Source organism: Larus michahellis, chromosome Z (assembly GCF_964199755.1).
Source record: "Larus michahellis chromosome Z, bLarMic1.1, whole genome shotgun sequence".
Classification (NCBI taxonomy): domain Eukaryota; kingdom Metazoa; phylum Chordata; class Aves; order Charadriiformes; family Laridae; genus Larus; species Larus michahellis.
This window is the reverse complement of record NC_133930.1, coordinates 71,566,539-71,593,212: the sequence shown is the minus strand read 5'-3', so window position 1 is coordinate 71,593,212 and position 26,674 is coordinate 71,566,539. Positions and strand designations below refer to the sequence as shown.

Below are 26,674 nucleotides of genomic sequence, written 5' to 3'. Positions count from 1 at the left end.
GTTGAGAAGCACTGTTCATGGATGGAGCACAGGAGGCAATCCAGCTGTGGACACAAAGCGTGGCTGCTTGTGCAGCAGCTGTCCTGGACCTGGCCTGCCTACAGGAATTGAGATCAGTTCTGGAACACCTCAAGACACTCGCAGCCATGCTCACGTCTTCACCATAGAGAAGTACAAGACAGGTCAGGTGTGGATGCACAGATGATCTCCAGTGCTTCCATTCACACACGCTGTTCTCCAGCCCTGATTGAGCAGCAGAAGATTGCATGCAGGACTGATGGGGGGATAAAGGTGTGTTCGTTTGAGGTTATTTGTGGAAAACATTTCTGCTGCATTCAGCCCTGTCCACTGCAGGCTTCTAGCTACGCCAGTCATGCGCAAGGGCCGTTCCTCAGAGCTGTTGTAGGTGCTGACAAAGTGAATGGCTTTGCTGCCCTTTCCCCTTTCCAGCCTAAGAAGGCGTGGCTGGGACTGGTGTCTGTACGGGGTGTCCTCGGTGATTGGGGTGAACTCTCTGTCTTCTTTCCTGGGACTTCTCAACTGGTCATCCAACAGCAAGGGCTTGGCTGAGCAACTGCTGCTGACAGTTTGAGTCTGCAGAGGTGGCTTGTGGCAAAAAGCAGCTCCACACAACACTTGTCCTGCTCGGTAAAGGGCCTCCAGCAGCCCCAAAGAAAACACCGTTCTTAGTGTTTTCTGTTGGGATCCAACAGCAGAAGTTGGAGCAAAGTGCCCTGTAACTCTCTGCCATCCCATATCCTTACATGCCAGAAATCAGGCCAGGAGCAGGCTGGTGTCACCTCTGGACATCTCTTCCCAGCCTGTGCAAATTAATGAAAAGTGGAAAGCTACCACCGCAGACAGCAGAGTTCGTTATGGAGGGGAGCCTGACAGCAGCGCAGTCGAACACCACTACTGGCCCACGGCTAGCCAGAAACCACCTGCAGCACTGCAACCTGTGGGCAAGCTGCTGGCACCTGCTGTGGCTGCTCTGTGTTGCAGGAGCTACACCACTGCGGCCACACTAGTGGTATCTGTGCAGCTATGGACAGAGGACCTCTCACCCAGCTGGGGTGGCTCCCGGGGAGCAGGGTCCTGCCTTGCAAGGAGCAGGCGCAGAAGTGGATGAGACGAGGCAGGGGGAAAACAGCTTTCTGCTTGGTGATATGCCTTGCTGCCCTAGGAAGGTGTTATGGTTTGAGGAACCCACAACAATTTATTGTTTAGACAATTATTCTATCACCCGATGACCCCTCCCAACCCAGGAAGGGGAATGGGAAAAAACAAGGAAACCCAGAAGCTGAAATATAAACAGATTTAATAGAATAAGACTAAATAAATAACATTAATAACACTAAAGAACCAATATTGATCCTGATACCAATATAAAATACACAGGGATTATACTCAGCCCATTCTACCAGCAGGACGCTGTGTGTCCCCATCAGGGGACAGCAAATGTGGGGCACTGCGAGCGCTGCGGCTTTGGGAGGAAGGGAAGGGCTCAGGGGTCCGGCCCCAGGGCAAGAAGTTCTCAGGATGGCAGCCATCAAGGGAGAGAGAGCTCCTCAGCAAACTTTCTAATTTATATTGAATGTGCCATTCATGGTAAGGGTCTCGCTCCTCATCCTCATCCAGGCACCTGGCTAACTCAAAAATACTGAGACCTTGAAACCCACATACCACAGCTGGCTATAAAATAAATATTTTCACAAATAAAGACACAAGAGTTTTCTAAAACAGTTTTCCCTGGCATTAGAAGAGACCTTACTCAAAAGTAAAATTACTGCAAGAAAAATTAATCCTGTGTTTCTCAAACCAGGACAGAAGGGCATGACGGGTTTGCAGATGCAATGTCCTCAGGTAGATTTAATTGAAAGCTGTGTTATACCAGCACACAGCCCAGCACATCTGCACTGGAAAGGAGGTGCTGCAGCAAGCACTGTACTCAGCTTCATCCCAGCCTGATGAGGACCAGGGGCTTGGCGTGCCTGTGGTAGGTTTGGATGAAGCCACATGGAGGAAGCCGCTAATTAGTTATACCCAATTAGCATCATCTTTAACAAGAACATCCCACCTCTCCTGTAATTATTTCCAGCCCTGCACAGTTCAAGATCACTGACTGTGCCCCACGTACGGGGGCGGGTGGCACAAGGGGTAGGGTGGAAGCTGTGCCCACGCAACACCCACCAGCTTTGGGGACCGATTTAATATGCCATTGTGGTGGCGGTGTCAAAACTGGAAGTCTTTTCAGAGTCTGTGGCATCGGCATTCCCCCTCAATCTGCATGAGCTTTTATCACATTGAAAAATGTTACATTATCAGAAGACGAAGCAAGAAACATCAGTTGGGTTTAATTTCCTTTTGGAACTTTTCCTCCCTGCAAAATGCTGTCATGAACAATACTTTTGTACTAACAGAATCACTTTATTAAAGAAAAAATTAAAGCTATTATTTTCAGCAAGGGGCTGTGATGTTGAGCTGAGTACTATTTTTTCCCAAGGGACCTTGACATTTAATTTTACTTACCTTGGGTGTTGCATGAAGTCTCAAAGCTCCCTACCAGCTTGACACCAGAGCGTGCCAAAGAGCTTCTGTGTTATGAAAATTAAGCTTAAAACCAGAGCAGATACGGATCCACCAGCTGGCATCTCAAAGCCAGACTTTGCACTTGGTGGAAAGCCATCGGTCGATAACAAGAAGAAATGGTGATTTTGTCTAAATGGTAGCAGACCAGGCAACTACAGCAAGCATCTGACTGCAGTGGGACAGGGGACTGCTCACCCCAAATGCGCTTGCCACCATTAGTGATATCTCCTCTTCTACTGACTAACCTGGTGTGCCGTTTTCCTCTCTGGAGAGCTCCTGAGGCTGAGCAGAAAACACGCAGTGGTTTTCTCATGATTTAGTATCTCAGTGTGGCCTGCAGCCTTCCACTGAACTCCAGGAAAGGGGCTGAATTACCTCGGAGGGCATTAAATTACGTCAGCTCCACTACTATGACCCTGGCATGGGAAAGTGGTTTGTCTTCTTGCCCCTGGCACGTCCCCAGGCCAGACCAAGCTAACGTTCTGTAGAGGAACTCTTAGCACTGAGAAACAGCTGGAGAAGTCCCAGCTTTGGCTCAGGCCACCAAATGTGCTCTTAATGGTAAGAGAGCCAGCCCCAGGTCTTGTGTCTGTGATAGTGGCAGGAGGTTGCCCAGCCTGCAAGCTGGAGGAGAAACTCAGCACTGTGGGATAGCTCCTGCTACAGGGTGTTGTTGCTTCCTGCTCATGGGCAATGCCTTTCCCTGTAGCACTCTCCTTCACCCTGGATGAGAAGCTTGAGCTTGGGATAAACATTAACCCAACACAGAAACAACCTCCCCAGGAATGCTTCTTTCCAGGGCAGCGTGCCAGGATACAGGAGTGGATCGAGCATCTTTGCTGTGCACTAGCGCTTTTGCATGCAAGGGCTTAGCTGCAGCGTATGGAGGTAACAGTGCTTCAGACAAAAGATCCTTCCAGCCCAATACCACCCAGCGCCAAAAAGGGGTGAAGCAGGGAAGCCTCCCAGCCTCTACCTGTTTGCAGCTCAGGGACTTACTGAGCCAGCAGTGGTTTTCTGTGTGTTTGGCCATGCTGCACCAGTTTGTCCTCTCAAAACCATATAAACACTTGGTGGCCCCAAAGTCCTGCAACAAGGTGATCTGCAGATTAATTGCATATTCTGCAGGAAAAAAAAAATCAAACCCATCCTTTTTAGGGTTGGAGCTGGTATCCCAAGGTTTAGATTAATGCAGAGACAAAAGGCCTAATTTAAAAAGTAATGTGCATACAGCAAAGCTCAGCAAAGGCTGACTCTGGGGTGGAAAGACACATGTTTTATACACAGGTACCAGCACAGCCAGAGGGAGCTACTGGGCTGTGCAACCAGGTTAAACTGTTTTCCAACTACAACAGTTGGCCCTAGCAGCACAAATTATCCTTGTGCACTTCATGCAGGAGTAACCTCTGTTCAAAACACCCCCAGCACCGACTGATACTCAGTGCAGGTCTTGCAGAAACCTGAGGGACTTGCGCAGGGCTAAGCAAACCTCTGGGCGCAGCTGGCATCTTGTGACACGAGTTCAGTGCTCTTTTGTAGCCTTAAAGCTTGTGGAGCAGAAGGGGAGTAGGGCCCATGGGGACATGCTAGCTTGCCTGCAAGGTGCAGGTCTGCATAGGCCTTGCAGATATTCCTGTATCCACCACATTTTAGTAAAGAAAGACTACAAGTGACTAGTTGGCGGTATAAGCAGAAGAAATGGTCCTCAGCGAGTAAACATGTGGAGCAAAACCAAGAGCTGGTGAAGACACAACAGAAGATAAAACTTCTAACAACCCTGAGATGTCTCTCCCTTCCAATTTGAATTAAAAATTATTTTCAGAATTTCACATCAGGGAAAACAGCTTGGTCCTTATGTCTTCTTCAGAAAAAATTATTTTTTAATGGGTCATTATACACCACATAGACCAATGTTTATTTATATACTATAGACATACATCACACTATGGTTTGGTCCAATAATGCATGTTTCATATGCCTTTTTTAAAAAACATAAGGGCAGGATGGAAGAAAATATTTTTAAGCTGCTGCAAAGGGCTCTAGGAAAAATACCATAGTAAGTATACCTCTAATTTCCATTGTCTTGATTTAAAAGATAATACCTTTCAAAAGTCTGTAACAGTAGCAAAAATCTGTATTTGTGTATACCCATGCACATAACAGTATGAGTAAATTAGATTAGCAATATCATCTGTAAAGAAAAAACCTGCCTTTTGAGCTTCTCTAGCTAGGTGGCATAATTTTAAAACCAGTGCATTTTTTTGAGATATTGTTGCAAGACTCCAATAGCATTTTCTTCTCATCTCATACTTTCAGTGCGTACAGCTGTCAGTGACATGCAGGGGATCTACCTCACTCTTGTCCATCTATCCACTGTTACCAACACTTCACTTCCACTTTGATTACTTCCGTACTGTGTGGTTGGCCTCCACAGGTCTCTCCCAACTCAGACTTATATAATTCTTTGAAACTGGCTCATTTGTCCAGTTGTGCCTAAGGCAGAGCTGAGGCAGACCATGTGTGTCAGGTGAATCGAGGCTGGTGCTGTTTCCAGTAGAGTCTGGAGAACTGAGCCTGGCAGGCAGGGGAGACCATTCCCAGAGGTAAGCAGGGCATTTCTGTGAGCTAGACCCATGGAGGCCAGCTTCATGGTTCAGGGGAAATTAATGTTTTTTCTGAAGAATATCAAGCCATCCTTTGTGACATAGTCCAAGTGGTTTGCAGGTTCATCCCCAGTGTGCAATATTCCATGGGTCAAACACCTTCAATATTGGAAACTCCACAGAAACTATGAATCGGACGGAGTCAGAGACAGGGGTATCAACGTAGAAACCCTGCACAGGAGGAGCATAACTATGAGGCAGAGAGAGATGGCCACACACTCATCCTGGCCAAGTGTGAGGCGATCAGAAGAGCCAGGTGTCTCCAGTAGTCAAAGTCTCAAAGACATTAGGCCCTGGCTGCAGTCAGGCTGTGTTTGGTTTCACACTGAGATGACAGCTCCTCCATGGAGCAAACTCACCTCTGGAAGGCACGGTGCTGCCTGGGTCAGGCCAACTCGTAGATGGCTCTGCTCAAAGCTAAACAAAGAGGAGAGGTAGCTCCCAGCATTTGCCAGCCAGGCACCATGGACTTCCACAGCAACCAAAATAAACTGCAGCAGCAACTCCACTCTCCCACAACCCATTTAATTTGTTCCAGCCTGAACCCCATGGGAAGATGCCCTCCAATCCCAGGACTTCCTCAGGCCCAACACTCATCTGGAGATAATGTCATGACTCAGTAACTGCCGTGTTAAACACACGCTCTCCTGGCAGGTAGCCACTGAAGGCACCATACCTTCAAAGAGCAGGTTTCCTTCCTGACCAATTCAGAAGCTTTAGGTACCAATAAGGGAGTGCTCTCAGTTCACTGTTTCTCATGATTTTACTTGTACGTAAAGATCTCTTTCAAACCTCTATCAGAAAAGGTAGAAGAACCCTTCCTGGCTGCATCTTTTGCACCACGTCAACTTCTATCATGGTATCACAACTGGTATTTCCTATGGACCTTCAGCTGTAACCCTGAACTGCACAGGGCAAGGTAGGCTGAATGGAGAGAGGCACAAAAGAGGATAAAACTCTTTTGACACCTTCTGATCCATTACAAAGTCTGGCTTGGTCCCCACATGGTCCCGTACCTACAGCCTTGCTTCCTGGTGCAGATGAACTCCTGCTGTGACCACCTTTCGCCCCCTGCTCTGGCTCTTACAGACAGTTGCTACTGAAGACCTTCTGCAAGGTGGGAGGGAAGTGATGAGGAACCCTGTTTTTATTAAATCTCTTCCTCCTCTTCACTAACAACCTCCTTCAGGTCCTGAGGCCCTTGTTCTGCTCTCTCTTTTACATAGGCTGCCTTGATCTGTTCCAGTTCGCACAGCTCTGCCTCCAGCTCTTCTCTGTGCATTGACCGCCGGTTCCTCAGTAGTTTCATGGGGAAGGGGTTTAAGTCATTGAAGGCAATGTTCATCAGCTTCCTACGATGGAAAAGACAGGTCTGGTGAACCAATTTACTGGCTGGTAACAGATGGCAACAGATACACCAAGGGCATCCTAGGGTAGACAAAGACTAGGGCCTCAGATTTCAGCTCTCTGACCTCAAAAGTCCCCAAGCAGCAGTGTCTTAAAGGAATCACTGGCTTCCTTCTCACACAAACACCAACCCAAACAATGCTTCAAACAGCCTTACACCACACCACCTTTTAAGGGACCGGTGTGTAGCCACCAGTCAGGAGACGGTGAAACAGATGCCAATTCTGGGGAAGGAATATTCCCAACCTTGAGCTCTTCTGATCACAGAAATCTTCCCCTCAGACACGTTGCTATTAAAGGTTGTGAGTGGTGCTGTGTTCGCAAATACAACTACAGCTGAGAGAAACCCAGCAAGTGGCAGCACAAGTTCCAGCTGCTGCAAGAAGGAGACTGGCCCAGTCTTTGTGGTCTGCTCTCCTGTAGCATGCCTTTGTCCAAGCCAAAACGACTTTTAAGTAACACCATGAAGGGAAAGTCAAAAAGAGACAAACTGATCCATATCCCATGGACCTGACAACATGTATGAATCTCTCTCGACAGACCGGTCACAATTCTTTTTAGGCTGACCTAACAGGCAAGCAAGTACAAACGCAGGATGGAAGGTCTTCTACAACCCACAGTCCTACCTGCCATCCATGATCATTCTTGTGAAAAAGCGCAGGTACTGGTAGATCTCCACACTGTCATGAATTCTTAGGATTTCCTCCTCGTTGTATTTAAAAATTGCAAGGGCATAGCGGAAAATCACCTGGAGGGTTGAAAGGTATTTCAGTTGACAAAGTCTTACCAGACCCTCCTGGTGTAAAACATGGGGTGGGCACACAGCACTGCAGTACAGGCTGGATGCTGGGCTCCAGCTCTCACTAGGCTGCATTAGAGCACGCCTAAAGAAGCACAAAGCTAATCCCAAGAGAATGACCTCTGTAAGCTAATTTACAACCCCTTAGCATACCAGGTCCTCCAAAAGGACCCCACAGGGATTTCACAAGGGTTCTCCAGGTCTCCCTATGCACAAAGGCAATGCAAGACTCGCGTTTTCAGATACTAACTCTGTGCCCACCTTCTGCTCCATGTGTCTGTCATACTCTTAGCTGTGTCTGGGTCACAGAGCAGAAGACACCATGGTCTCTCAGAGAGCTGTTCCATAGCAGGACTACCTGCTAAAAAGTGCCAGGGATACTGTGCACAGCATCAGGGACTAGGTCTGCCTACCAGCAGCAAGTACACAAACAGAGGCTGGGAGGCATCAAGGCACCCCACGAAACAGGCAAGATAGTACAAGACTCTCAACCCCGCATCTCTTTGACATGTGTGTATGTCCATTGCCCTGCCATCATGTCACAGAGGTGGTGCAGATGGGAGGAAGGCCTAGACTGAGAGATGCACCTTAGTTCCCTCGTACAAGAAGGCATCCCAGACTCGCAGGAGGATGTCACTGACCAGGCTGTCCACAAAAACCACCAGAAACCAATTGAAGGTGATGAGTGAGACATCAATCCGATATTGCTCAAAATGAGCCATGAGGCGAGGCAGCTTCTCTGACAGGAAGTCTTTGAAGACTCTCTGATCTACCTAAAGTTGACAAAAAAGAATACAATGAAGTCCTAGTCAAAAGCAGTCCTGGTGTTGGAGGAAAAGAGCAGTGCAACAGGACAGTGGCCCATGCATGCCATGGTAATCACTGGTGCTGCCTTCTAGCCTAACCACACCCTTGGAAGAGCAGAGAAACCTTTGTTTCCCAACCCTTCAAAATTACTGAGCAGTGTACTTTATGCTGTACCCAGTGCAAGGTGTAGAGCTGAAACAGGGCCAACATGCAGGCAGAGATACCTACATTCTTCTCACTTAGAGGATCATATTCCTTCCCAACCTCAAAGTCAAGAGGGAAAATGCTGCCACATCTTCCTGTATTAGTCTTACTGGGATTTTCTGTGATGTCATGAGCATCCAATTGAATGACAGGGATTAAAACCTGCCCTGGTCTGAATGACTGCATATGGCCCAACAGAATAACCTCCTAGAATCCCTCTGACTTTGCAAGAAGGGCCTGACCTTCTCAGTTAGCTTCTCTTTGTGGTCTGAGTACTGTCTGTGATCTGCTTCTGGTTGCAGGAGCCAAGACACAGAAATGCAGCTGGTGAGATCCTTGACCCAGGTTTATAAAAGCTTCATCTCGGGGAAGCCATGACTTCACAAGGGGAAGTGCTAGGAGCAAGATCATGGTTAGGTCTTCCCCTGTGCCATATCATACTATCGCCCTAGCTGTGTCAGCCCACTTAGCTGTGGCACAGTGGTACAAACCAGATGAGGTGATATGCTTGGTCTTTAAAATCTGCAAGAGCTAAACCTTAAGTCTTCCGGACAACTCAGAGCTTTCACTTTATCAAGCCACCCCACAAAGCATCACTCTAGACCTTCCTCTATATGTGGGTCTTGGCTAGACTTTCAGGGACCAACCGTGAGGTCAGGAAGTCTTTCCATCAGCTGACAGTCTTTTCTCACCAAATGTAGGGGAATCTCTGTGTCTTCAGTCTGACATGCTTTCCCTGTCAATCAGCATTTGTCAAGTACAAAGCGCTGCCTATTATATCTCACAGCTAACACTACACGCTCCGGATAGACATTTTGCTATCTGCACAGTAATTTGGCTGCTTCCCCAGTCTGTGGGTTGGCCTCTACGCCAGCACACCACTGCTCCAGTAAACATTAGTCAACCAATTCAGTGGCACAATCAGTTACTCTCAGCTACTGATGCTTGTAGCCTCATCTATTGTGGGCCCACAGATAAAACCCTCTTCTCTCTGAAAGGACCACACACAATAAAGACACCAAGGTCATGGCCAGGCTCACCAAACTGGGCACTGCTGGGTGTGGGTGGTATGGGCACACAACTACAATTCCACTGAGGTATACAGGACCTATCTGGGCTCCGTGTCTGCCTGGGAGGACGTAGTATATCTGAATCAAGTCAACGCATCTTGAAAATCTTGAAATCCAGTGACTTTGAACCAGGATAGTAAGTAACTCATAGAACAACATTTTATGTCAAATGGCCAAAGGGCTTTCTGATCTGCAGGGAACGCCAAAGCCAAAACTAACACTGTATTTGATCATGAACTGAGGAAAGTACAGTGGATATAAAAATCTCGGTATTTTCTTCCATCTGTACAGGGCACTCCAAAGATAGGGTGCAGTTTCCAAAGAAACATCTGAAGGGTTGCAGAATGGTCCCTTCTTCATACCTAGTTCTACACATGTCGCAGTTTGCAGCTGCACCTCTATTAAGCCCTCTTAAAACAAGTAACTGTGCAATTAATGGGCACATTCCTTCTGACTAACGTGACCTTCAAGTGCTGAGGATCAATTTTGCTGCTCCTGTGTTTAACAATTTTGTATTCTCAAATCTACAACACCTCTGCAATGGAAGGGATTACAAGGTGGTATCACTGTACTCTCAGAAATCAAACACACTGCAAGCTCACTGCTTTCTTTTAAACCTTCACTGTAAATCACTGCATCAGAGTCCAAGCAGATGCGAGGGTACCCAGCTCACCTGCGATGTTATCAGTGTGTCACTGTAGTAGTCTGGTGGCATTAGGTTCTCCACAATATGGACTAGGCACCAAAAAGCACTTTCCTCATCTTCCAGGACCAGGAGGGCAACAGCTGCCAATCTGTGATGGACAAGACATGGTGAGGCAATGAAACACTGCAGGAGAGGACTGCAGCCCAGGAACTGGAGAATCCAAGATTCCTCTTGGCATGCCTTTAGCTCCATGAGCATCCAAAACATCAAACGTGGCAGGACAGATGGTCAGAGAGGCAAATGATCTGTTCTGTGGGCTTCTGAAGGAACCATGTGGGTGTGATTTTCTTTCCCATGTGCTTCTGTCAGCAAACAGGAAGCATCAAACACAGAACTGGTGTGACAAAGCCAGACTCCCCAGCTAATGGGATGTTCTGTAGATCTGATGAAGTTAAGCAGTGTGCTGATTTTGGCTATTTCAATACAGGAAAGAACTCATTCAGAGATACTCCATATTATGTGACATAGCTCACCTTCCTATACATTGTTCTACAGCCCTCACCCCCTTCAGCTCTGACTTACTCCCTTTCAGCCAGACTGGAAAGATGGTATCTAATATCAAGCGCTCTCCAGAGTGGAAAATGTCTTTCTGAAGACCATCCAAAGAACAACAGGAATAGCTTACACAGACTTCCCTCATGTGAAAAGGTCCAACCCAAAATTCCTTTCTTGCAGCTAGTGCCCAGTGCCTCTTTTATTTGGTGGCGCACTTCCTAAGAAGTCTGGTTTTATCTTTCCTACGGCCTTCTTTGGGAAGTGAAAGAAGTTTTTCATTCCCTGAACCTTTTTTTCCCTACAGACAGAACAACCCCAGTTTCCTCAGCCTCTCCTCATGTCATTTCCTGCAACTCCCTCATCTCTAACACTTCCCAACATGTCCTCCAACTCTTCTCAGCAAAAAGGGGAATCACCAGGCTGTTCTCCTGCTGAGCACATTAACACTTAGAAATTCAGCCTCATACTGTTATTCTGGGACTGCCTCCCTCTACCTCCCATAGCTGCTCCTTCCTGTTCTGTAACTATGGAGATGCTTGATCCCAGCAACAACACTGGGTGAAAAAAGGCACCAAATGCAGAATTCTGCAGCAAAATACCTAGGACAGGACAGAAGTCTAGAGAGGGAGGACGTTGGGGTAGTCTGAATTACAGCCTGGTCAATGTGTCTACGCTTTCTCAGTGTATCCCACGTATCTCAGCTATCCAGTGAAGAAGCAGTCTACCTGGCTCCTCACCTGTTCAGTCCCTGGCAGTATCCAATGGCAGGATTGTGCCAGGAAAATGCCAGCAACACCCTCCGGAGCTTGGGGATGAGCTGGGAGGTAGGAGAGGAAAAATGTTTGTTGTTGGTCAGTGTGCGGGGCAGGTCGAGCTCAATCTGCCGGCAGGCAGGGTGCTCAGTGCTCTTGCTCTGCCGTAACAGCTGCTGGTAGTGGTCAGGCAGATGGCTGCAGTGCCGGCTGACAATCCACCTCCAGACCCGTTGCCGATGCTCCACTGGAATGCCACTTCGGATCAGGCTCTTCAGCTCTGCAGAGGGGCTCAGCTCCCCAACGCTGTTCCACCTGTCACGGAGGGGCTTCTCCACTACTTCCTGGCTCCGCAGGTTGTTGGACTTTATCTCCAGGGCTTGGATTTTGGCCAGAAGTTTCCAGTCCTCAACTTCATAGTCAGGGACAGTCATAAACCCATACTCATCATACTCACTGGAGGGACACAAGGCAGAGGTTAGTTCAAAAGACAGTGCTAGTACCTGTGTCAAGGGCTACTCAGTGCTTGGGGCCATGCCAACTACAGCCTGCTGCCAGGTTCCTGTCACCCATGCCGGAGCACAGGTACTCCTCCTTCACTTCTCTGGCAGTTGCATGTGAAAGCCTGCCATGCCCACTGTCTCAGAGCCTTGAAGTCAAATGAGAGCCTGCAGCAGTGGCATACACACATGAATTCAAGTGTAACTTTGCTCTGAGCTACAGCCCAACCTCATCAGACTTCTCTCACCTCGCCTGCTCCCCTGCCCCTAATGGAGTATCTACCTGAACCGGTGTACCTTCTCCCCACCATGCCCTAGTGCAGAGAAAGTTCTGTAGGAAGGTTCTGCAAAGGCTTTGGGACTTCCAAGAATGGAGATCCACAATCCCTTCTGATGTCTCGTTGTACACAATGCAAACCTCCTACTGATCAGAAAACACCAGGAGTGCTGATAGTACAGCTTATTGAGGGTTTGTGCATCATCAGTCCACAGGCTGGGATACTTTTAAGATATCACCATATTCTTGACAGAAAGACCAAGCCTGGCCTTGGAGTCTCATCTCCAAAGCTACGTGGAGAACCTGCGAGTCTGACCAACCAGACGAAATGGAAACTCCTACAGACCTAGGTCACTAACTGGGCAGGAAAGCACAAACACAAACATATGGATCCCAGCAGCACTGGTGGCAAGGCTCTCTGGAGGTCTCCAGTCCAGCCCTCCTTCACTGCAGGATTGTCCCCAGCGCTAGAACTGTGGCTTTGTATGGCTGGGACTAGAAAAACCCGAAGGATGGAGATCCCCCACCTCCCAGCCGGCCTCCTTTCCTACAGAAGGAGTTTATACTCATGTCCAGTTTTTACCTCCCAGGCACACCATAGCTGTTGTCACTTGCCATACTGTCTGCCACTGCCAAGAAAAGTTCAGCTTTACCATCTTTAACTTCCCCTTCCTACAGTGATACGCTACAATCAGATATTCATGGTGTCCACACCACCAAACTAAACCAGCCTGCTCAACCTCCACTCCTAGCTCATGGCTCCAAGTCCCTACTGTAGAAACATTCCTGGATCTTTCCTGCCTGTGCATTCCCCTCCACGGCCAGCCTCCTACAAGGGTGTGAATATCCCCACGCTCTTGCCTCTTACCTTACAGGGTTCAAGTTAAAACCTTCTTCTGCTCCTTCCTTCACATCCCACTGGAGCGCTTCTTGGATGAGGTTCCTCACCAACTCAGCATGGGAGCTGGGGAAGCCAGGCATAGCCTCCTGCAGCTTCCGCAAGACCATCAGGTATTTGCTCTCCATCTGGCAGTTTCGGGCTTGCAGGCAGGCACACTGATGGGGAAACGTGACAGAATGAGACGGTTGGTTGGAAGAAACCATCTTGAAAGAAAAGATGGTTCTTTCTGCACTGCCATTGCTCTCTACTGGCCTGGTTTGCACATAAAGTGAAGACTCGTGAACAGCAAGACCCCAGAAGTTTTCTACAGTCAGTGGAATTGCAGCAAAGAAGGAACTAGCATGACCTATGAACAAGCACAAGGTAGTAGCTAGCATGCAACAGAAGTTTATTATTGAGTGGGAGACCTACTACAGTATCACCTGTTTTAGCTACTGCACTGCACCAGTGCGTGGCCATATCCTAGCCAGCTCAGCTCAGGATACAACCAAAAAGCTACCACTGTAGTTGAGTTCTCTGCAGGTTTTTTCCCTGCTCTGCAGACAAGTTCTCTGCCCCATATTGAGCTGTCTCCTAACAAAACACACCACTCCTGGAACTGAGCTACGACCATACCATTTTCAGGATACACAGTAGTACCACGGACAAGGTGACCAGATGCCCCTTAGCAACACACTGGTACACAACATTTCTCAAGCACAGGAAGCCCAGCTGAGTTCAAGCAGTCCCTGCCACCACCATACTCCTGAGCACAGAAAGCACAAAAAAGGAATGAGGACTGTTATCCCTACTCCACAAGTGGGGAACTAAGGCCACACAGGTGACAGGACTCACCCAATGTCTCATAGGAAGCTCAATGAAGACTCCTGCTCAGTGGAAAGCAGCAGTTGAAACAAAAACAAAACAGAAACCGCAGACAGAATTAGGCTACATATAGAGGGGGCAGCAAGGAGCATGGGATACTGTCATACTACAACTTTAATCAGCATTTTGCCTCATGTTGAGCATGTTGGTCTCATTACTTCCTTTCTGAAGGTTATTGCAGTTTCAGGATCAGAGAAGAACAGTAGGAGGCAGGCAGGGTTTCAAAGGACTAGAAAGCAAACAGATGTAAAAATGGCAATAACACTTCAGAAGTAGCTTTTTGTCCTGTTCCAGAATCCAAGACTGTGGAGACATACCTTAAAACCCATGGAAGTAAAGCCCAGGGAAAACCCACAGATCCCACAGAGCAAACACCACCAGCCTGGGGAAGTGGTTCAGGACCCGAAGGCTGGATTAGACAAGTCCAGGTTACGCACACTTACCAGACTAGAAATAAAAACAGAGCTTAAGAAAACACAGGAACTCTGATCTAGTTGCAGGACCTGAGAGTGCTGCCACCTGGCAGTGTCAAGCCTGGTACAGAAATCACGACTAGATGGAGACATGGCTCAATCAGTCTGCCAGCCCTCAGGAAAATATGGGTTAAGTTTCAGCATCCTCAAGACTGAGCTTTGCAAGCATTTTACTTTATTGAAGAATGAAAATAATACGTCTAATTTGGAAACAACACAAAGCAGAGAAAGAAGCCACCCTAAAGAAACACATTGGGAAGAAAACTTATTCCTGGTGTGTTTTGGACCAAAATCCATTCCAATGCTGACTTTGGAAAGAAATTAGTAACAGCTCTCACCAAGGGGAAAAAAGCCATTTTGCCTTACCTTCATCAGAAGGGCTTTTTCATTCTCAGCAACGCTCGTCCAGAGTCGTGTAACCTGGTGGATCTCTGAGTTGAGAAATTGGTTCTGGGTTTTGTATGCATCAATATCATCCTGCCACGAAGCAAAACAGTCATATAAGGAGAGATCGCCAGGGCCTTGGAATGCCTTCCCATATCAGTTTTTAAATCCCAAGAGGGCCCTCAGGTATGGATTGTGTTAAGGACAAGAAAATATCTCAACAATTTTGTGTTCTGGGGAGAAGACAGGACTCCCCAGGAAAAATATTGCCTACAAAGGAAACCAAGGCACAACAATAAATTGAAGTGTCATACATAGACAAGACACTTGAAAATGCTAAGTGCACTGCATGTACAAGCTTAGACAACAGAGAGACATCTCTGTGATATAAAGCTATCAGTGTGATATAAAGCTAGAGAAGTACCTAAATAAGATGAATAATACATGTTTTGTTCTGTTTTCTTAAAAATTGATGCAAATCTCAGCCCCATGGCTGGCAGCAAAAACAAACACTCTCCCACAAATGCAGTAGGTGGCTCTCTGGGCAATTCTCCACCCCATGCTAACTGGTCATTACAACTGTGCATATAGGGACATACAACAGGCTGTATCTGAAAGAACCTGAGTGTAATGGGAAACTGTTTGCAAGAGGGAAACACAGAACAGAGCTAGTGAAGCCAGCAAGTAAGACTGCAGCTGTGAAATAAAAGAGTGAAAAAAGAGGCCAGGCACTGAATAGTGACACGAAGTCAAATAAAACAGGCTCTGAGCTGAAGCTGAAACTGACACAGATGTTTCTGAGCACCCTGTTGGTACCAGCTGAGCCCCTTCCAGCCTGCTTCTGGTTCAGAGACAGACGGAACAACTAGCAGAAGTATATTCTGTGCATCCCACAAGGAACACCCTCCCACTGAACCAGAGGGCACAGAAATGGGAGCTGCCAAATGATCTGTGCCATCTCACACACCTTCAGGTGCTCAATCTCCTCCTGCTGCTTATACAACGTCTCTGCAGTGATAGTGTTGGCTTCTTGCAAGGGGTCAGAGAGCTCTCGGGCCATCTGCTCCGTCAAGGCCATGATGACTTCCTGTTTGGCATGGTTCTTCTCCATCAGAAGTTGCACATGCTCCTTGAGTTCCTGGATGTGGCTGTCTCTCAGAGTCAGCATCTGCTCCAGTTCCTTCTTTTCTTGCTCAAGAGCTTCTAGTCGACTGGTGAGATCTGCGATTTGTCTGACTTTGTGGCGCACCAGCTCCAGCCTGTCCTTATCTTCTGCTGCAGCGAGATACATGCTAGATACTCGCTTCTCCTGCTGGGCTGCCTCCAGAGCTTTGTGGAGAAGTTTAACCAGCTCCTGGAAAAGGAATGCAAAGCCATTACATCACAGTAATGACGCCCCTCACCAGGGCAATGGCAGCATGGACAGCACAGAGCCAACCAGTAATGAGTGAACAGTGAAAGGTCCTCAGGATCTTGAAACTGACTCCTTTCAGAAGCAAAACTGAATGCAGAAATCTTGAAATCACAGTGCTTCTCCAGTAGAGAAGCTCTGTTCTCACAGCTGGGCCTGAAGGATCTCTGCAGCTGGCAACAGATGACTTGACTTTAGGTGGATTGCTAACAGGCAAGCTGCTGCTCACACTGTCTGAATTCTGACTTCATACAGTCATCCTTCTTGGGAGGCGCAGCAGAGACCAGAGAAGCTGGAGATCTGGTCAGCAGTGTGGTAAAATAGGAGGGAGGGAAATAATCCAGTCTGCATCTATCTGTGCTACCAGAAGGAAACTGCTATGTCCATTTTAATCCCCCCTCTGCCAGAGTCCTCCACTCCAGCCCACATGAAGGCACAAAAGCCTGCCCCAGCAACATGCTGCTTATTCAGGCTCTGCCATCTCAGCCATTTAAGGAAGGAAATCAAGGATGTAACTGATTGCCCTCCATGGGACCTGGCTCTCCTGCCTCTTCTGCTGGAAGAGCGACCAGCATCATTAGTGGAGAGCCTGGCACTGCTCTATGCTTGTGAAGAAGAACAGTACCATTCAGGAGAGACAGGCCTTGCAGTGACCCATGACTTCTACATTCAAATCACCTCTTAATGGTGAATCACTCTTCAAAAAGAATGACCTGCTGTTTACAGCATGACTCACCCTAGCAGCTCCTGCCAGTGTAACAGTACTTATTCAGGACTGTACTTCGTACATTCACTCAACAATAGATGCACTAGCAAGAAGCCTGCAGAACGCACTCGATTTGTTTTACCTCCCTTTTCCAGCCCATCTGCTAGCTGCACTTCCTAGCAATGGCCGAAGGACAGCCCATTCTCCCTTGTGCTGGGCACAATCAGGCACATACAAAGGGGTACCATCAGCAGCTTCAACTAGTCGCCAGTGAGTGCTTGCTGGGCACTTCTGAGCTTAATACCAAGGTATAAGGGAGTCCCTGTGACAAGTATCAGGGCCCTGCCCTTAAAAGCAGCATAATCTTTGCCACACTCACCTTCTGTGACTTGACTTCCTCTGTGAGCGTCAGGATCTGTTGCTGTAGGACACTCACTTTATCCATTGGGTTCCTCTCCTTGGGCAATTCTTCAGGCAAGCCTGGGAAGCCACTGTTCATCCACCTGGCTTTCCTAACCCAGTTGAGCCTGGGCTCCATCCTTCCATCCTCCAGGATCCCCTCCTTAACTGAAGGGAAATAGGGTTAATTTACACAGAATTGGGCTGCTACTATGGACTCCTGAGTCTTGCTATGGGGGGACTCACAACGGCTCAGCAGAGAAGACTGACACATAGGAAAAGGAAAACTGACTTGCTGGGATCCACAGGGTTGAAGCACAGACAGAAGGGATCAGCCCACAGGTATGCCCAGAATAAACAAAGCTGCAATGTTTTATGGTACCTGTTAACCCACCTTGCACCCTAACCATCTATCTTGCACACAGTAAATACAAGTTACCATGGTGGAGAGGTAACTTCCCAAGCATGCAGTGGAGCTGTTGAGCTAACCTTGTGACGGCGCAGCAATTTAACTTCTACCTCAGAGAAATACCACTAAAGGCTGGCACCATGGATGGTATTTTTGCCTCTGCAGAAGTTTCCAGAAGTAGAAGACAGACAGATGCAGCCTGAAGCTGAGCCAAAAGAGTCAGTCTTGTGCAAACAACCCAGGAAGGGACCTGAGACAATGTCATAGAGTTTTCATGTCCCATGACAACTTTCCACGCTCTCCCTCCCTTTCCTGCAAAGTCTGACTCCCTGCTAGAAGGCATCACACTCAGAGCAGCTCACACAGCTCAGTAACAAGCACCTGCACACCCTGCCTCCACTTTTGCCTCTTGCTCCTCATCCGGGTTCTCAGGATGCTCCTGGAATTCACTGAAGCTAAAGATGTTCCCATTGTTCCCCCAGAGCTGCTTGGAGCCACAGATATTGTAGACAGTGTTTCTGAAACAAAAAGAGATCAAGACAGCCTAGTGAAGAGAAGAATAAATGATCACTGCAGTCAGTGCATATTCAAACTATTCAATCCCTTACATCTCTTCATATCCCACCCCTACTCCAAAACCCATCATCTCCTTCACGTGCTGAGAAAATGAACTGTTCATGGCACAGGTGGATCTAAGGGGAGCAAGGTTTTAACTGGTGTAAATCAGGACGATGCCACAAAATCAGTACCAGGACAGCAACGTAAATCAGCTGAAGATCTTTCCCCTTGTGCTTGAGCCCTGTACATAAATGCATCAGGACGGACAGAGGGATCAAAGGTGAAAGCAGACCAACCACATCCCTCTCCTCCTCCCGTCCCTCTCCCCCTCCTTCTCCTCCTCCTTCCTTCCTTCCTTCCCATTCTCTCTCTCTCCCCCCTCCCTTTCTTTAGCTCACTGTGGAAATCCCCAGGTGCTAAGAAAAGTTCAGTTATCTACAGCACAGCCAAAACTGCCACGATGATCACATCTGAAGCAGCCACAGGTCCTGTGCTCTGTGGTCCTGAACCACATTTAATAACTTTGCCACAACAAACTCAATAGACTTTGATGTAGTAAAGAGATTCGAGAACAAAATTACAATCAGACTCAGAACCAGTTTGTTTCAGCTGCTGCTATCAGCTATTGCCAGAAGCACTATGAGATGACTTTACAGCATCAGGCAGAACCACAAATGCACAAGTATTTTCTGTAAAACCTATACAGGAGAGACAGTTGCCTGTGTGTATACAGGTCATTTTCCTTCTCCTCCTATGCTGTCCATCAGCTAGAACAAAACAAGACCCTTGTTTTGAGATCTACAAAAGACTCAGTGTCAGCTGCTTCCTAACTGTAAATGAAGCTGGTATTTAGACATTGTTCTCTTTTTGCCTTGTTACTGTAAGGCCCCACAGCAGAAGAGCAGACATTTTTGATCTCAGGGAACATACTGTCACATAAGATCAGGAGACCTTCATTCCCTGTAGTCTGCACTCATCCAACGCAACTTTCCTACTTTTCTCTACCTCAGTGCTGCACTTTGTTTTTCCTCTGAGACAGCAGTAGCTTAGGGATCTGATGAACTTAGCTGAAATCAGACACGCTACCCTCATAAGACCCAGCCCGATAGTGATAGAGCCTGAAGAAATGTTTACAGAACCAGGGGAGCAATACAATTTGAAGCTGAGAAGAAGCAACTGTTATTCAAGCTAGCAAAAGCAAGGCTGGGGAGAGGGAGACGTGATCATATTATTTTTAACCAAAGTGAGGAGGAGAAAATGCATATCCTGCAAAATAGTACAGATCCTCTGATCCTCTTTGGTCCTTTGGGGGCTCTTTCCTCTTTCTTCCTATTGGCAGCAGGTTGTAGCCACAGTAGTGGTGGTAAAAAACTATAGCCAACCTCCCCACCAAAAACACCTGGCAGGTGCCAGGCTACCTACCATACCTGTGGCTACTTACGCATTTTTGGTTATATGTAAATAAGCAGCTAGGACACTCTTAAGGAGATATTGATAGAGGTTGTCTTTGTGCAACTGTAACTGCTCAAGGCTTGTAACCTGTAGCCCTGATGGAGCTAAACATGGCAACTGCAGACAGCAGCATCATTGCAGGCTCTGGGAATATTCACATATTTGAAACTCAGCAAGGAGTAGCAAGCTGTGCACTGTCAGGCCATATTACAGGCTCAAGCGCCTTTGCTTGGAGTTCCTGCTTTAGAGAGTGCACTACATTCAAGGTCCTTTGAAACCACTGGAAAGTGCTACTGGGCTTCTATCACTAGCCTACAGACTGCGTCTCAACCTGCCTGTGTGTCCTTCCAAGAGCGATGTGCAGACGCATCACAGTAGGCATGCAAACCTCTACCTACACTGAAGAATGCTTAACCAAGCCCTAGGATTTTTGCTAAGAGCTAGATGATGTTAAGTGCATTGGAACAAGGGGATGTGAAAGACCCTCTGGCAGGAAGTTTATTTTCGCCTGGAATATCCTTTAAAAAGCTGCTTCATGATTCTTCCACCTAGGCAAGAGTCCCATTTCACACAATACATGACAGGCAAGGAAGGCACAAAGAGGCACACCAGCATGTCAACCGCACTGCAGCTCTCCTCCTGCACTTACTGTATCTCTGTCCAAGGGTGCTTAAGGGAGATGTTCTGCAAAGCAGTACATGTTTGGGGTGCAGGCAAAGATGCTGCCTTTAAACCCACTACTTCTGTTGGTGTTTTCACTGGAGGCAGAAAGTCTTCATTGTCAATGACATCTATGTAAAAACAAACCAGGACACAGAAGCAACTGAGCAAGACAGAATTCCATTGGACTTTGGCTCCTTCATGTAACTCGAGAGCCATGACATTTTACTACAGGTATGCATTCCATGTTCAACTGGCCAGGTGGAACAAGACAGCAGAGCAGGTTTCCTTAGCTTTAGGCCAAATTACAGAAGGTTACATGTACAAATACAGTCATCTATTCAAAGACAATCAGGTGACTTCAACCATTTGCATAAAAGAATGACTAACCCTAAACAATCAAACTTTAACCACCTAAAATAATAAGGAAGGGAGCTGTTGCTTTTTCTTTTCCCCCATCACAAACACTGTTTGATAGTTGTAATGTGCAGATAACACTCCACAAACACAGTCTGTTACCAAATTACTGCCTGCTGTAGCAAAATGCAAGGGTACCCAGAACCTTTAGAGCAGACACTTGCTAGGGAGTTTACTTGTTTCAAACAAAATGTGCATCTAGTCATAACTAAACAGGTGGACATCCTGCTGCTGTGCTCCCCTGATACACTGGCCTGTGTACAGATGTGCTAGGAATGCACATCTTCATCCCACCACTGCTGAAAAAAACCTTGCCTGCTGTAAATTTCACAGGCCTCACAAGAGGAATGGGATATGTCAAATGTGCACACTTCACATGTGTGAGGAAAATTAAGAAGGAATTCATGATCGTAAGATACCAGATCATCTCCAACCACATGCTGTGGATTAGGAGATGGCCCATTCACATTCATCCACGATGAAGCCCGAAGTTCCAAACATTGACCAAGCATTGATAGTTGGCACCTGCATTTAAAAAACTGGCCAAAACCTCTGCCCACTTACAAAGAGAAACACCATTCATCACTGCAGGGCTGAAAGCAAAAAAAAAAAAAATGGCTGACATATGCGACACCTACCTGTTCTGCCAGCCAAAGGTTCATTCACAAGCTGGGAGCTGCCCACAGGAAATCTGCTCTGAGCGTTGCAAAATTCCCAACGTCTCATTTGTAGCTGCTGCAGCCAGTACATCATTGCCTGTTTGCTGATTGCCTAATATAACACAAAACAGGAAGGGGAGGGGAATAATCTCATCAGCATGAGACACATCCTGAAGGACTGACCACCACTTCACTGCCCAAGTCAGCAGAAATAAAGGCCATCTGTGTCAAGCCTATGCTGTAGTCCTCTGGTCCTAACATTGATTCGGGAGGACAGAGTAAATCTTCAGCATGACCTTAGTAACAGAACCTCAGTGGACCACTGACCTCATTTTAAATGGGGTTTTTTTTCACTATGCTCCAAGGCTAAGCTGAAATGTCACAAATATTTTAGCCAGGAATCACCCAGTGAGCTTCTTTACACAGATTTTCACAGAGATAAAAATCTAGCAAAAGTTCTGGCTGGAGTAACCAGTTTAGACAGGAGAGCTCATTTCTGTTCAGCAAATTACAAGTGGACTGCAGGACTCCTCAATGATTTTAATTCAGCACTTACTTTGGCTTCTACTCCTGTTAAACAACAGCCATCTCACAGGTAATGGAATCCTAGTCTTGCCAAAACAATGCAAGTAATTTAGGTCCAAATGGGAACAGTCCAGGCTGGGAAGACCAAAATGAAACTCAAGCTAAGAGGTATCTTAGCAGAAATGTGTCTGTCCTGATTGGGAATGTTTCGTAACAGCCCCCACAAGAAGATGCTGCCCCTTACCTTCAAAGTAAAAACTCTGCTTGGTGTTCTGATCTCAAAAACCCCTTCCCCATTTTCCACCTTGCAGTCAAAGCTGGCGCTGGCGATATCAATAGACCCCAAAGGGTTGATGTCCTGTGCAGTTCTGTAGTACAGTAAATGACATTTGTTTTCATCGTAAAAGAACCAGCGAGACTTCCAGGTCTTGATCGGTCCCTTGATGCCCAGCTTGTTTAAATAGCCACAGAGTTTTTTTCTGGATGTTTCTCTACCGGGTTTCAGCTGTATGTTCTCCAGTTCTCCAGAAGAAGAATGCGTGTCTTTCTCTTTCACTGAGGCTCCATTGCTGCTGTTATTGCTTGGATTTGACTCCAATGAATTTCCTGGAGTGGCAAGGGGACAAGCTCCGCTTTCTGATCCTTTTTTCATCTCTTTCAGGAAATATGCTCAGAACTAAATTGAAACAGGAATTTCTCTAGGTAAATAAGTAACAGCAGATCCCAACTACTCTATCATTGTTATAGAACCTGCAGCAAATGAAAAAGGAGGAATAAGCCCAGATCTGGCATATGACCAAAACCATTCCCTAGCTTTTAAACTGCCCAGTCAAGGTCGCCAACTTTCACTTTTGGTCATTGCTGCCTACCTTCCTCAGCTCAGATGACCTCTGTAGATCTGATTTCAGGTAACTGCATCTTGGCATTTCCATTGAATGTTCAGCTAATATTTTAAACCATGGCGTCTGGAGAAAAATCTAGCCTTTTGCAGCATACTTACAAATCATTTGTCTAAGTTAAGGTTTCCATCCAGTAGGCCTCATATGGTGCATTATGCACAAGAGAAAGTAATTCTGTGATCCTTACAAAGGAGACTTGGTTACTCAGTGGCCAAAGTAAACTGCTGGGTTCCAAAAAGGAACAGAATGTGCAAGAGAAAAATAGAAAAATAAGGCTGGAAGGGATCTGTGGAGATCTCTAGTCCAAATTCCCTCTCAGCAAAGCAGCTGACTTTAACGATGTAGCCAGATACTCAGATGAATTTTGATCGTATGCAAGGATGCAATTTTGCTGTGTTTCTAGGCACTTTTTCAAGTGTTTAACCATATGGCAGGTGTGATTTTTTGCTTACAGCTGCAGACACCAATGTCCCTTGTATAAAGCTAAAAACATGCCAGAAAGATACCTATAAATAATTTCTTACATTTTTTTCTTAAGTAAAAGCATGGTTTGAAGATAAATAAATTAAAAGAATATGAAAGACTTCAGTTAAGACACTAATATATCTGAAGCAAATATGTAAGCAAATAAATTGTTCCAGTGTTAAGTTAGTGGGAACCCAACTGCAGACACAAAACTACTGAATACAACAGATAGCTGTGTGACAACAGGTGAATAGAGATTAATACAGCAGAGCACACAGAGCTGCCAAAAGAAAGCTTACCCATCCTGGTGCTGGCTAAGCCCTATCACTGCTGCCCACTCCTGTTCCCACATTAACTTTTTTGATAGCTGTCGACAATGCTCACTCTTTTTGGAAAGCTACTGAACTTCTTTTAGTTCACTCCCCTGACACCATGGATCCTGCTACTGAATGCATTCACAAATGCCAGGAACAAGCACCCTTCATGAAGGTGCTGCCTCAGCTAAGCTTCTGAAACACCCAAAAGCTTCATTTCCAAGCCAATTTTGCCTGGCACAAAGGAACCATCATCAGAAGGAAGCAGCAGTCTGAACTCTCCCTAACAGACCCTGGGGCTTTTATGGCAGTACCAGCACAAAGACCTCCTGTACCACCTGAGGGCTCCATCAGTTTTCTGCCTCTTGCAGCATCCATGGTCCATGGATCCCACACCATGAACAGGATCAAGTAAGCATTTTGGGTTCAAGCACCAAGTTATAAGGAGTCATGTCAGATCTGCACTGCAAAGCACTCTAGAGGAGATCTCACCTCCTTAAGAAAAGTGGAGAGATGCCCCTGGAAGTCACCGTCTGCTGCCGTAGAGCATCTACTGCAGGCACCACCAAGCAGCTAACCACAGCCTCCAAAACAAATCCAACAGCAACAGAAGAGGGGCTTCTGCCTCAGGTTTCCTTCGGTCCAGTTCCTTTTCCTTCGGCCCTGGCACTGTCTGAAAGAGATGAAAGCAGCTGAAAAGCAGAAAGCAGCTCCGACACTGACTCATCCATGAAAAGAGATCAGCGTGAACCCAACACAAACCTTTCCGAAGCTGCTGATGCGAGCTGCACAAGGCAGGCCCCCCCTATCTGTGCCTCCCCCAGCGCCGCAGAAGCACCTCCCAGCCCAGCTGCACCGCGCCAGGGCACAACTGAAGGCTGCTGGAGCCTGGCACAGGGCAGCGCCGCCCGGCGCGGGGGGGACAGGACGCTGGCACCGGTGGTACCGCCCGGCCGGGGGCTGGGGGGGAACTCAGCGCCGGGCTGGGCGCGGGGCGGGGGGGGAGGGCTGGGGCGGGGACCCGCAGCTCCGGCCGGGGGTACCTGCTCCGACCGCCCCGGCCGTCGCCGCCGCCGTTCCGTGCTTCCTGGCGGGGCCCGGTGGGGCGGAGCGCGGCGCAGCCCGGGGAGGGCAGCAGGGACGGGGGAAGCCAAGCAAAGCCGGGTGCAAGGCAGAGAATACCAGCTGCAGCCGCGGAAAAAAAAAAAAAAAAAAAAAAAAAAAAAAAAAAAAAAAAAAACCACACTAAAAAAACGACATTTCAGTCGGGTATTTGGAAGACAATGATTCAGCCGGGTGAGGCAGCACATTGACAGGAAGCTCAGAGGGGACATGGGCTGGAGGGGACCAGCAGGTCCCATCTGCTTAGGAACGATGCGCCCCAAACCTGTGAAACTCCCAGGGCATGGGATGCAGACCTGCTGCTCGCCAGACCCCACAGTGCGACAGCCACGACCACATGGTCAGCTTTGGCAAATTATGCAAGGCAAATTTCACACAGTAAAAACAGCGGTACCTGGTGCCATGGGAGACTGGAGGCTGGCAGGCTCAAGCTGGGCCAAAGGGTCAAGACTGAAAAAGCCTCTGAAAGTACTGCAGGGAAGAGGGGTGTCACGACTGCCATAAGCCTGTGGGGCAGGCCCTGGGGCAGTGCAGGGGATGGGACACACAGCACAGCTGGGCTCACACGCTCTCTGGCAGCCGTCTCTCCCGCTGCCGGTGCTGCCAGACCCTGTGGGGCTCGGCGGGCACTGGGCTGGCCTGGGAAGGCACTTCTTACACCCTGTCCCCAAGATAAGAAGCCTGTATGGCTCAGACATTCTCTGCGTACAGTGATGGCTGAGCCTTGATGGTCTGATGTTATGACTCATTTCCCTTGATCTCAAGAAACTCCCCCTATGATTCAGCCAACTTTTACTGAGATCACCAATTTTAACCAAGTTTAGTACCTGAGCAGCAAAAAGCAAAAATGTCCAGGTGTCCAGTGGCCCACCCGTCCTCTGGCCTAAGCTCCCAAATTGTACTGCACATGAAGCTGATTACAGCATACAAACTCTACACATTTCCATAGCCAAAACCAATCTGTCGGCTTGCATGGCACTTGGCCATTAGACTGGATGAGCACTGACAGAGTCCAGCGCCACTAAGCAAAAGGGAAAAGTGAAGGGTGTACCTGTAGTTGCATGAAGTCCCCTTGCCCCCTGAAGCCTGAGCTGCCTTCTCCTCCCCCTGACCTGCAGCTGTAGGGAGAGTGACAAAAATGGTGGTACCAGGGCAGCAAGTGGCCTGTCTATGTGCATGCTGCCCTGGAAGCACCTTAGAAGTCTTATCGCAAGTTCCTCAACTGGTTAGTACCAGCATGGCTGCAAAATAATGGTCCTTCTCCCAGTGTTACCTTATACCGTGGCACAACCACACCGGGAATTGAGCTGATGGAAAGTCAAAGCACTGGTTTTGTTGTATAAACCGCAACCTCACGCGGTATCCAGCCCCAGCGTGCGCTGCATGACTCACGAAGGGGAAGGTGGTTGTGGGGCCAGCAGCGCCGGAGCGCCTGCCATGCTGCCACCACACACCCGCCTGCTCCACCAGGGCCCCGGCCTGACACGGGTGAAAAGCGCCAGTCCTTCGCCCCGCACAGCCGCCCGTGCCACAGCAGGCCGGGAGAAATGCTCGGGTAGGGGATGTGCAAGAGACCTGACAGGAGCAGCAGACAGCAGCGTGCGATCTGCACAGGCGGTACTGCCAGCTCGGCGTGGCGCTGGCGGCATTGTCGGGCACAGCACTTTCCCCTGGCAGCCCGCAGCAGGAAGGCTCTGATGACACCAGGAGCCCTCGGGAAGCGTTTGATGGGAGGCCCCTGTGCGGACAGAGAAATGGCGGCGGACGGGCCCGACGGGAGGGGGCGG

At 47.9% G+C, this 26,674-nt stretch overlaps 1 protein-coding gene across 4 annotated transcripts; it reads right to left on the bottom strand.

The window, feature by feature from the left end:
* Nucleotides 1–1,356: 1,356 nt before the first annotated feature.
* TBC1D2 (TBC1 domain family member 2) lies at nucleotides 1,357–26,607 on the bottom strand. Of its 4 annotated transcripts, XM_074570293.1 has the most exons (16): nucleotides 26,161–26,607; nucleotides 25,282–25,548; nucleotides 24,258–24,438; nucleotides 22,332–22,763; nucleotides 21,542–21,674; nucleotides 20,476–20,617; nucleotides 18,198–18,334; nucleotides 17,388–17,575; nucleotides 15,859–16,245; nucleotides 14,874–14,984; nucleotides 13,138–13,325; nucleotides 11,478–11,948; nucleotides 10,213–10,333; nucleotides 8,046–8,231; nucleotides 7,286–7,407; nucleotides 1,357–6,604 (listed from the first exon to the last, which is right to left on the bottom strand). In XM_074570293.1, exons 4-16 carry the CDS (start codon nucleotides 22,737–22,739, stop codon nucleotides 6,403–6,405), a joined length of 2,796 nt encoding a protein of 931 aa, XP_074426394.1. In that variant the 5' UTR covers nucleotides 22,740–22,763; nucleotides 24,258–24,438; nucleotides 25,282–25,548; nucleotides 26,161–26,607; the 3' UTR covers nucleotides 1,357–6,402. The 4 variants fall into 4 exon arrangements, with proteins under 4 accessions (XP_074426394.1, XP_074426396.1, XP_074426392.1 ...); XM_074570295.1 differs by lacking the exon at nucleotides 25,282–25,548; XM_074570291.1 differs by lacking the exons at nucleotides 25,282–25,548; nucleotides 26,161–26,607 and adding an exon at nucleotides 24,528–24,955.
* Nucleotides 26,608–26,674: the final 67 nt, after the last annotated feature.